Source organism: Labrus mixtus, chromosome 13 (genome assembly GCF_963584025.1).
Source record: "Labrus mixtus chromosome 13, fLabMix1.1, whole genome shotgun sequence".
In the NCBI taxonomy this organism is placed as follows: Eukaryota; Metazoa; Chordata; class Actinopteri; order Labriformes; family Labridae; genus Labrus; species Labrus mixtus.
Window position 1 is genome coordinate 23,789,908 of NC_083624.1, and position 11,308 is coordinate 23,801,215.

Below are 11,308 nucleotides of genomic sequence, written 5' to 3' on the forward strand. Positions count from 1 at the left end.
TTTGTTTTGGGGCTGAATCTCTGTTAAGTTTTAATGTCACTTCACCTGACATTTATTCTGTGACCCCCTTCATACCTGACATCGCAGGATCAGTTTGAATACAGGAACATGTGCAGTGTCAAATAGTATCAAATCTAGATTCTGATATCTTCTGCACAGTAAATGTTCAATAGGTCAAAGCATCAGATTTGATCATTTAGTGGGTCGATGATAATCCACATCAAAGACTAACTTTATCAAACATAACTAAATCTCTCTGCTTTCCTTTGTTGTTAATTGTAAAGATCTTGCTCTCTGCCAGAAATGCACAAACAGGATGCAGTTTGTGATTCACATTTTGGCTTTAAAATATTTTGCTATTTAATGGAAGATAAAAGAAATGTCTGACAACAATATCTTAAGTAACTGATTCAAATGATCTGATTTTAAGTAATAGATCTAGCACTCATGCCAAAAGAAATAAATGTTATTTTAAATTAGCCCCATTTTTTTTTATCAAAATCATTTTAAAGTGAGATGCAGCTTTTTGTATTCAGTTGTAAAAAGTTCTATATATAGGAAATATATAGTTTCCATAGATAATCTAAACATTTGTCATTCCAGGATTAATTTGTTGCATCTCTTCATTAAATTGAGATCATGTCACATCATTAATTCAATGCATGTCAGGGGTCCTATTACTTCCATAACAGTATACATTTCCAATCAATTGGATGAACTGAAGGCTGAAGATAGACTGAAAGGACAGTATTATTTAAGTCAGATGGACAACATGTATCTATGACTGGAGCATACCGTGTTCAATTCAAACGACATCACACGGAGGCCTAAATGAAAATTAAGCCTTCCTATTTCCTATTTTACATTTTTAAGTACAAATAAAGAGCCACAGTGAACATAGCACAGGACACAAAAACATACAGATCATTGAGGTTTAATAATCATCAACACATTTATGTACAAAGCAAGCGATGTCATACTCAAATTACCAAAACAACGGATCCTAAAACGTCTTGTTTTTCTGTCGTTAAAATAGCTAAAGACCATGTCAGGGGATCAATTAACAGTTCCAAGACTTACCGGTATGGAACCAAGTCAGTATGGTTACAGTTTGATAAAACCTTTACAGATTTCTCCCACAGTTGCACAGCCCTGGGTGTGAGGGAGCCAACATAGAGGGGTTGATCCAGGAAAAAACAAAAATAGCAACTCATCACTGCTAGTTTTCCCAAAGGCTCCGATTTCATCCTTGATCTTTCCTAGAGTGGGAAAGTATCCGGCTTAAACCTGTCAATGCTAAGAAACCAAAGACCTACCTAAGTGTGGAGTTTAAATCAAAGAGGACTTGTTGGGTTTGACATTGTTTAGTTACACATTTAGTGAACCAGAACAATTCTCTATTTGTCTCTCTAATACGCTCCTGCAACATATTCAGATATCCTAAGGGAATAGCTGTTTATCCAACAAATTTTAAAAAAGCTTCTCGAGACACAGACCCTGATTGTCTAATACACAAAAAAGTCAATGGCACACTCAAGGAAAATATGAAACTTCTTACATTAACTAACCACTCAAAGTCATTAAGCACCATCTGAAGGTACATGGTGTACTGCATGAGGGCCTCCAAAGAAAAAAAAAGTTATATTTAATTATGCAAAACAGCAAAAAAGAAAGGCAAAAGCCAAGACTATTTAAAAATGTTGGTTGCTTTTAAAGGGTTCAATCACACATTCCATTTAAGGAATTGTGACCACAATTTAAAGGTAGACATTTAAGAAAAGTTGCATTTCTTCCTCTTAAATCTTAGCAAGAAAATTAGCTTTAGTCAGTTGTTCAAGATCCAGTCTACTGATTAATCGCAAATGTGGATTTATCGAGTATGGAAGGTTCTGTTCTGTTGGCAAACTTTAAATATCAAGGATCCTCCAAGACGGGAAAAAAACAGCTTTCCTTCAAACCTAGAGGCCAGCCTTTAACATGCTTGCACAGATTTGTTGTAAAATTCCATCGTGACAATAAGCAGCAAGTTCTTATTGTATGTTTTTTTGTTTTCACAATGTGTGGATTTGTTTTATTTTTTAATAGAAAAAACACTGCATGTGAAGATAGATTTTAAAAACCGAGGCTGGTGAGATGTCCATTTCAATCAACAGCAAACATGTTTCCAATTTGGAAAAGTAACCCAATTAATCAAATCAAACTCCAGTTTATTCGTTGATGAGCCTGTGTTATTAAAAGAGGGGGAGAAAATCACACCCAGGGCTGTACTTACCGAATGAAAGATGTTTTGTGAATAAAAGTGATTCTCTTTTTCTTTTAGCAAATAAATTCAGTTCCTTTCTTAACTCCTAATCCGTCACCCTGTTCTAGGATTTACCACTTGTGGTCACAACCTTGAACTGCAGCTCCAGGACGGAGAAAACAAATCACATGTGAGGATCTAGCAAAACGTTGCATTATTTGTTTATAAAACCAGGGAATAAATTGAACTGAGGGGATACAGCAGAACAGGGAGACATTCTCCACTTAACACAGTCCTTTAAGAGAGGGAGAGTTGAAGTTAAACAAACTTAGAGAAACTAATCTTTTACAAAAAACACTTGCGCCACTTGTTAGTTTGGTTTGTTTCCTCTTCAGTCATTACAACAGTGTCTGCTTAAATTAGCAGGAACATTGAGGAGTTTTAGGTGAAAGTCACTATGGATACACACTCATTCAACATTCACACACACACACTTCTTCGCTCACTATTCATGACGTACAGTCAGACAACTGTACACACGTGTCCAGTTCGTCAGTGGTTTCATGGGTGACTGTTTCTTTCTCACACAAACAGAAACACACTGGGGAGCTTAGAGGGGCAGTGGCTGGTATGGGTGCTCCTACATTTTAAATGTGACAACTTGGGTGAACTTCTTGGCGATTTATGCGGCTCAGTCATCTCATCTGGCTGCCATGGGAACTCTGGGAAGGAAGGTCCACCTATAAAACATCGTATGTTTTCATAGGAAGAAAGGAAAGATTATGTGAATACTTAAAAAAAATAGTTTTCTCTCTTTTTGATTAATTTATATATTGGCAAGAACTAGCACAAAGATCTTCCCTCGCTATGTTAAAAAGCCGGTTTGGCTTTTTAACTTATTGCCAGATTTAACTTATCAAATATACTGAATGAGTGGAGGTTTAATAAAATTCACATTGACATGCTTGCTATCATTGTAATGTGGGACCAGAGAACTTCCTGGACATAAAGATTTGAGTTAAAATTTTATGTCTGTCTTCTCGAAAATTGAGCAGCAGGCTGAAGCGTTGGTGTGGGTCATTAAACTGATGAAAATGCATGAGAAAATTGGAATAGAAAAAACAACAACCTTTCTAACACTGAATTGGTTGATTGTATTCTAACAAGTCACTGATTAATGGCTTAATTAATCCTAAATGATGGAGAGTGTTGGGGAGAAAAATGGATAATCAAAAAACAGTGGGAGTGCTAGGCCAAATGGAGAGGAAGAATATTTTAACTCAATGATTAAAACAACAAAGCCCCAAATACAAAAAAGTTAAACTAATGAAATAAGGACCACGACTGAAAATCCTTGATTACCGTGAGAGCTTTAAGGTCTTAGCTTTCATCATCTGAGACGTGGGGTTTAGCAATGGCCATCTCCTCCTTGCTATTTGCAATCATCTTGCACTTCTACAAAACAGAGAAAAAAACCACAGGCATTGAGTTGGCACAGTTAGCATAAGCAACAAAAATACACATCATGTCATTCAATTCAACAATGGTTCTATGAAGAGAGGACCCTTATCAACTCATCCCTACATTTACCTCAGTTAGCTCCTTGATGGTGTGTATGTTAGCTTGGTGAGTAACCTTCCTCTTGGCTTCCTCGATGTGGTCCAGGTTAAGGGTTGGTGCTGGGGGAGCAAGGCTTGGGGGAGGCTTGTTGGTGATGGTAGGAAGTGGGGCTAGAGGAGGCATGGCAGCCAGGGCCCCCATGTTGGTCAAAGCAGCCGTCATTGTAGCTGCTGTCATGCTTGCCATAGCAGCACTCATGGTGATGTTGGACATATTGGGCATTCCCATATTGGGTAGACCCATTGGACCCATGTTGGGCATATTCGGCATGTTGGGCATCCCCATGCCCATTGGGAGAGGTAAGGGCAGGGGTAAGGAGAGGGGGGCAGGAGATGGAGTGGGTAAAGGGAGCTGGAGGATGGCTTTCGGACGAAGACTCTCGGGAATGGGCACCCCTGCCTTAGCACACATGGCAGCAGCGTTAGCTTTGGCTATCTCCAGCAGCTGATCCTTGTCTAAAGAAAAAGAGGGCAGAGACAGTCAGGGGGGATGCAAAACTAAATTCATAGGAGAGATGAGGAGAAGCAGAATCGGGCATACTAGCAATATAGACAGTAACAAGATAAAAATAAAATTTAAAAACAGATCATTCATCAATTTAGCATTTATGTAACATCACAGTTTTAAGTGTTGGGAGATTAGAACTTAAAAGTAATCAAATGTTTTACCCAGTTCAGTGAGCCGTGGAGGAGTCTTGCTTGCGCTGCGCCTTGTCCGGGACCCTGAGCGACGCTGTTTGCGGAGGATGAGCACCGGAGAGTGGCTTGGTTCCCTTTTCCACCTATCCCGTCTATCAAATGAACGACTGCGAAATACCGGGCGTCTCCCTCGACCCCTCGACCTAGACCTGCGCCTGCGATCGGTAGAACGCGACCTTGACCGCCTGCCTCTGTCTCCTGACCGAGACCTTTTCCTTCGGCCTGCGGAGCGGCTCTTTGATCGCTTGCTTCTGTCTGTGGACTTGGACCTCCTCCTTCCGCGGGCGTTGGGTGAACGAGTTCTTGAGCGCCTCTTGCGGGCTGGCGACTTGGATCGGCGGGTTCTGGCTCTAGACTTGGAGTTTGAACCCTTTCGCCGCGTGGCAGAGCGGGACCTTCGCCGCCGTGCAGAACTTCGGGATATAGATCGTCGCTTCTTCCTCTCAGAAGGAGATACGGATTCTCTTTTTCTGACTGGAGACTTGGACCTGAGGACAAATGAAGATGACAAAGATAAAGATCTGTTAATAAGCACAACTCTGGTAAATACTGAAGTACACATTAATGGGATAATATGCATCTGGTGTCAGCATTTTATTAAGTTGTTAACATTGAATAACTTAAAGTTACTTTACTTAGAAAATCCTGTTACTTTAAGTACTCTTTTGGGACCCATAGAAAACTCATTCTTTATGTAGGATTGGGTACACACACAAACACTAACCTAGAATGCTTTATCCTGGATTTAGACTTGGATGTTGAACGCCGAGGTGATGAAGTGGAGCGTGAAAGTTTCCTCTGGTCCACTGGTGACAGCTGCTTCTTCTGCACTCCTGGAGAAGCTGAGCCTGAGGAGCTTCTCTGGCATTTGGAAGCTGTTTTAACTGGAGAGGAAGACTCCTCTTCTTCATCCGAGCCCTCCGAACAATCGGACCCATCTGGGCCAGTCTCGGGCTCTCTTGAACCAGACCTGGAAACATCTTGTTCATTGGATAAGCTGGAACACTCTTTCAGTGTCTTTTCATGGTTGGGAGAGAGCGTCTGAGGCTGCAACTTTTCCACAGTGCTCTCAGCCTGGGGGCTGGAGAAAGCGGCTGAGGACACGGGTTTCCACGCACCTGCATGGTATGTATTAAATGACAAAAAGGCAATATAAGTATTTAAGTTTTAATGTTACACTGACTTATTTACTTATCAAATAGATTTTTAGAAAACATCTTCAAGGTTATATAGATTTAAAAAAAATGTTAATAGTAGATTAAAAACAGTTGAATGTCAATGGCCTGACCTGTTGAAAATCCCACAGTTTCTCCAGCTGCCTTCACAGGAACTGTTTGGTCTACCATTGGAGAGGGGAGCTTATTCTCTTTAACAGGAGAAGATGATGTAGATCTGGCTGGAGAAGAGCTGTCAGACTGCCTATCACTTGAGTCGGACCTGGATTTAGATCTGTGCACGCCTGCAGAAACGGATTTAGACTTTGATCTTCTTCCGCTCTTCCTCGGAGATTTGGACCTCCTCTTTCTAGGTAGTGGTGAAAGTGACTTTGACTTGTGCCTTCGAGACAATGAGCGGGATTTGGAGCGCTTGCCAGACCTTGGTGGAGAACGCTTTCTCCTGGCAGGAGAACGAGATCGCCTTCTTACTGGTGATTTAGACCGTCTTCTCGAAGGAGGGGTTCTGGATTTGGTCCGTTTGCGAGGAGTTCTGGTCCTTGAGCGCCGGTTTCGTTTAAGGACTACGACAGAGCGTGATCGAGTCCGTCTGCTCCTGCGGAATGACCTGGAGCCTGAGCGTCTAGATCTGGGGGGAGGTGACCTCCTACGCCGTGACAAGGACCGACTTCTGGAGCGCCTGCCTCCTGACCGCCTTGCTGGTGACCGTGTCCTAGAACGTCGAGCAGGGCGCCTTGTTCTTGAGTGGGAACGACGAATTCTAGTGTCAGAGCGTGACCGTGAACGCCTTCCAATAGCACCGCCTCGTCTTATTGAGCGGGACCTGGAGCGCCTTGCGCCTCCACGGGGACGTGACTCTGACCTTCGACTTCTCCTTGGAGACCGAGATAGAGAGGGAGACCTGCGCCCACCACGCTTAGGAGATCGTGACAGTTTTCTTTTAGGAGATGGGGAACTTCTGCGTCGCTTTGGGGAAACAGACAAAGAGCTTCTACGGCATTTAGGAGACTTGGACTTCCTTAGAGGCTTTGACACCTTCTTCTTGGGGGTGAGGGATCGAGACGTGGAGCGTGATTGACAGGTAGCTCTCTTGGGAGACTTAGGTGACAAAGAGAGGGACTTCCTCCTAGATTTAGGGGATTGGGAACGGGACAGTGAGCGCGACTGCTGCCGATTCTTTAGAGGAGTTGCAGAAAGCTTCCCCTTTGAGGTTGACCTGGAATGGGTTCTTGAACGTTCTTCAATACCTGCTGCTGTTTGGGTAGCAGACTGCAGCCTAGTGGGACTAGGTGTTGGTGAACGACTATGACATGAGCTAGACCTCTTAATGTCTACAACTCTTGAGGGGGATGGAGATTGTGACCTTTGGGGATCACATTCCTTGACCTTTTCCCTCTGAACTACATTGGCCTGATCTTTTATGGCTGGGTCATCTCTTGGGGTAGCACCTTCTTGTTTAGGGATGATATCAGGGAGTTCCTGTGCATGGCTGAATGCACCATCAGCATGGCAACCATCTGTTGTTGCAAGTTTTATGTCATCCTGACCTGCAGAGGGCAACCTCATATCCTTTTCTAATTGACCGGTGTGACCACCCTTCCCTCCAACAGGGGATGCATCCATTTCTACAATCCCCTCTTGGTTTACTCCTAGCAATTCAGATTTCTGCACGAGGATTGGAACCCCCTTCTCCTCCCCTCGTTTGCTTTTTGGAAGCAGTTTGGACACAGGCTCTTGGAGGTCAGTTACTGCAGCTGAAGAGAATTTTCCATCAACGGCCCCTTTACCTCCTTCACCTTCTGAGTCAGAACCTGAAGCCGAGCTGCTTTCAGATGGGGTAGGAGACTGAGATTTCTTTTCCTGTTTTTCATCCTTCTTCTTCTTCTTTTTCTTCTTTTTGGCAGCGTGCCTTTTGTGTTTTTTGGATTTTGAATCTACCTCTGTTTCACCACGATCTGAGACAAGAAAGGACATTTTTAATTCAACACAGCAAACATCTGCAGAAAGCCTTTACTTGTAATGAAAACATGAATAATGTGTGTATTTGGGTATTTAGCCTACCTGTAATGACATCCCTTTTACCATCCTCCTTCAGCCCAGCATTGTCTCCAGGTCCTGTAGCTGCTGCCAGTCTGGCACTACAAATATAAGAAAATAAAAAAACAATATTTCCAACCATAAAACTACCCAAATTACATTAAGGCTTATTCTTATGCAAAAATGAATTTTTTTGGTATGAAATTGAATCTACATGATTCGAACTTGTGGTTCCTCTGACCTGGCTCTGGTGGTCCTGACAGATTTCAGTGGAGGTTGTGCCTCTACATCTGACTCGGCACCAGATTCTGAACTACTTTCCTTCTCTCCTTTCTTCCTCTTCTTCTTCTTTTTGCTCTTGTGTTTTCTGTGTTTTTTGCTTTTCTTATGAGGCGTCTCATTTCCTTCCTTCACATTCAGGTCATCTTTCTCCGGGGCCTCTTCCTCACCTACAAAGGACAAACATATGTTCAGACTGCACAAGTATTCAGTAACCATAACATATAAAGTAAATGTGTATAGGTTATTTGAATAGCAGTGCACTTAAATTTATTTTCATCGTGAAAAAGTGGCATTCAATATAATGCTGTAGTGTCTGTTCCATAAAAGTGGACACTGTTTAATAATGGCATTCAATGGACGAGTCATCCAAACGCATGTTTTATTTATGTAATCAATTCTGGACAACAAGGTCTTAACAGTTTTGTTAAAAATGTATTAATGTAGGAAAACAGAAGTAACAGACACATCAAAAATGTATCAAATGGAAACAATACAGATCCCAAGTTGTGTCATTTCCATCACTCACCTGAGAGAATTTGCACTGCACACTCCATTATGCCCCTGATTTTGTAACGGCCCTCTTAAAGTCACTAGTGTGCTGCTCCGGTATTCAACACTGGCAAAGAAAAACAAAAGTACCTTAACCAAGGCAAAAATGAATGCAGCAACAACAAAAAGAAGTAAAGATTTTATACATTTGCACTACAGCCTCAAAGCAATGGATAGCCATGCTGTTCTGATATGATCCTGACATTTCCCCCAAAAGGTGTAGGGAGGGATACAGATGAGCTTTCTTATAGTATTTGTCCTATGGTAAGGTTGGCTGTCATATTGGCCACTGAAGAGAGACCACAGTGCGTGTTGTGCTTCAGTTAGAGTATAAGCTTCTGACAGAATGGAGCCAAAAAGTTAGGACGCCACTTGGAGACATCACATCCTGCACAAAAGGAGAAGCCCATAGATTTATTCACTGAACTCATCGCAGGACTGGAAGTATAAACCTTACAGGATTTTCATCTTCAGATAGTCCGTTTTAAAAATCAGTTCAAAGCAATGACTGTTGTAACATCTTAAAAATGTGTTAGTTTAATGTTTTCCTTTAAACTGCTTCCTCTTTCAAAGTGCCTTGATAGTCTTTTCAGTTTGTTTTCATACAGAAGTTGCTACTCTGTACTTTTTGAATTTCACAGCAAAGAGCTCGACTGACAGTATGTTTACTGTAAAGTCGATCTATGATGATGTTGATGTGTATGGTTAGGGTTTGGGGCTGAAAATATTGTAATCAGCCAAAGTGGGGCCACGCAGAAATAAGGTTTCTAAGGGATATGTCTTCACCTTTAATAAATAAATAAATTGAAACTAAAGCCTGCGCTTGAGGACTTTCACTGACTTTATTTAACGTTAAAACAGTCAGCATTAGCCAAGCAACAATATACATTTATGAGGTTAAATAACACGTGAGAAGCTCTTGTGCTTGCAATGGTGATGCAACCTTTTACATCAATCTAGTAATGTGTTTATGCGGAATAATAAACTTGGGTTACATGCAACTTTGATGTTCAGAAACAACGTTTATTAAATAAAGGTAAGGTGATTCATTCTTCTTTGGCGCTTCAGTTAGCTGATGCTAAAGTGAGCTATCATTGTTGTCAACATGGTGTTTCATTTTCCAAGTTACTTTAGTTAACGTTTAATTCAATATCCCTTAAAATGTTAGTCACAGTGGCCAGTTTGACTAAATAACAACTATCTTTAAGTACACTAAATGTGCAGGGAGAATAGCAAAACAGCACACACAAAAAGTTTGCAGCAGCAGCAGCAGACACGTTAGATAATGATAATCACATCCGGGCCTCTGCATGGCTCACATTAAACCTTCAATAACACATCAAAGCATCCGGCGTTAGCCCAGTTAAACTTACAAGTACGATTGTATTCATTAAAATTAAACTTAAACTTTACACGTCTATAGTGTTGCACTAATCCGCTGTTAAACACAAACATGCTTCCTTTAAGGCCTGAGCGGCAAACACCTCCCAGCCCGTCTACAGCCTGCACAGCAGTGCTAAGCTAACTTAGCATGCTCGTAGTGATTTAACTATCAAGTTTGCTAAGACATGTCTGCTAGATACTCATTTTTTTTTTACAACAAAGCAATTCCATTCGCTCGATACTGTAGTCGGTACTTTAACATGTAATTACCCAGTTCCTCTCCAGCGGCTTCAGTTATGTGTGGAAAATACCAGATGGCTGCAATTTTTGCGATGCGTTAAATGAAACAGTCGATCAATATGCTAACCGCTCACGTTAGCCTGCTACCCGATCCGCCATGATTGAGGAAGGTATCCCGGCATGCCATGCGTCGCTGTTTGAATGGCGGCGTCAGCGTCTCCTAGACAACTGCATACTCCAAGGTAACAATGCACACACAGAGAGAAGAGCAAATGGTTAATCATACATCATGGGTAGTTTATTTTAAATCACTTAGCTGTTACTACAACTTATGTATTTTTACTTTTACTTTTGTTGTACTTTCTACTCTTTTTTTCTTATAATGCTATTCTATTTTATATATAATTTTAACTTTTTTTGTAGAAGCTGACTCAGGGAGAAACGCACAAGAATTCCAATGTACCTGTACTGTCCTGTACCTGTGCAAATGGCAATAAACATCTATTCTATTCTATTCTATTCTACTTTTATTACACACCGGTTTCGAATCCTCCAAATAGCCTACGTTGGCTATTTTGCACACATATATGTTTGTCTTTAAGGTCTCTTTGTTGTGAACTCTAGCCCAGAGACATAGTTTGATCAAATCACAATTGAAAAAAAAGCTGGACTGCCCTAGCCTCAATATTTACAGTCCTGGCCCTAGCGAAACCATTTATGGAGTCAGTCATCTAAAAATGCATTTTGCAAGTGTTGATGCTAAGCCTACCTGTTACACGTTCTCACATGGGACAAGATGTCTCTACAATGAATGTGATATGCACAAACGATCCTAAACTAGGGCTGGGCGATATGGGCCAAAACTCATATCTTGATATTGATTAGCTGAATGGCGATACTCGATATATATTGATATGTATTTTATTAAGTGAAAACACATGGAAAAATAAACTACCTGTTTGTGAATTTAAATAGTAATATTATAAAATAAAAATGTTCCTTAAATACAATAAAAGAGAGAGAGAGGAGGAGCAGGGTTAAGAGGGACAGACAGTCAGTCATCATCAGTGAGATGAGAAAAA

The 11,308-nt window shown here is 41.2% G+C and overlaps 1 protein-coding gene across 1 annotated transcript; it reads right to left on the bottom strand.

Annotated features, from left to right (window-relative positions):
* Positions 1-918: 918 nt before the first annotated feature.
* Positions 919-10,414, bottom strand: sona (SON DNA and RNA binding protein a). Its single transcript, XM_061054265.1, has 10 exons — positions 10,257-10,414; positions 8,581-8,670; positions 8,014-8,221; positions 7,797-7,873; positions 5,849-7,690; positions 5,285-5,678; positions 4,531-5,048; positions 3,833-4,317; positions 3,605-3,697; positions 919-2,982 (listed from the first exon to the last, which is right to left on the bottom strand). The coding sequence occupies exons 2-9, from the start codon at positions 8,606-8,608 to the stop codon at positions 3,623-3,625; spliced, it is 3,627 nt and encodes a 1,208-aa protein (XP_060910248.1). The 5' UTR covers positions 8,609-8,670; positions 10,257-10,414; the 3' UTR covers positions 919-2,982; positions 3,605-3,622.
* Positions 10,415-11,308: the final 894 nt, after the last annotated feature.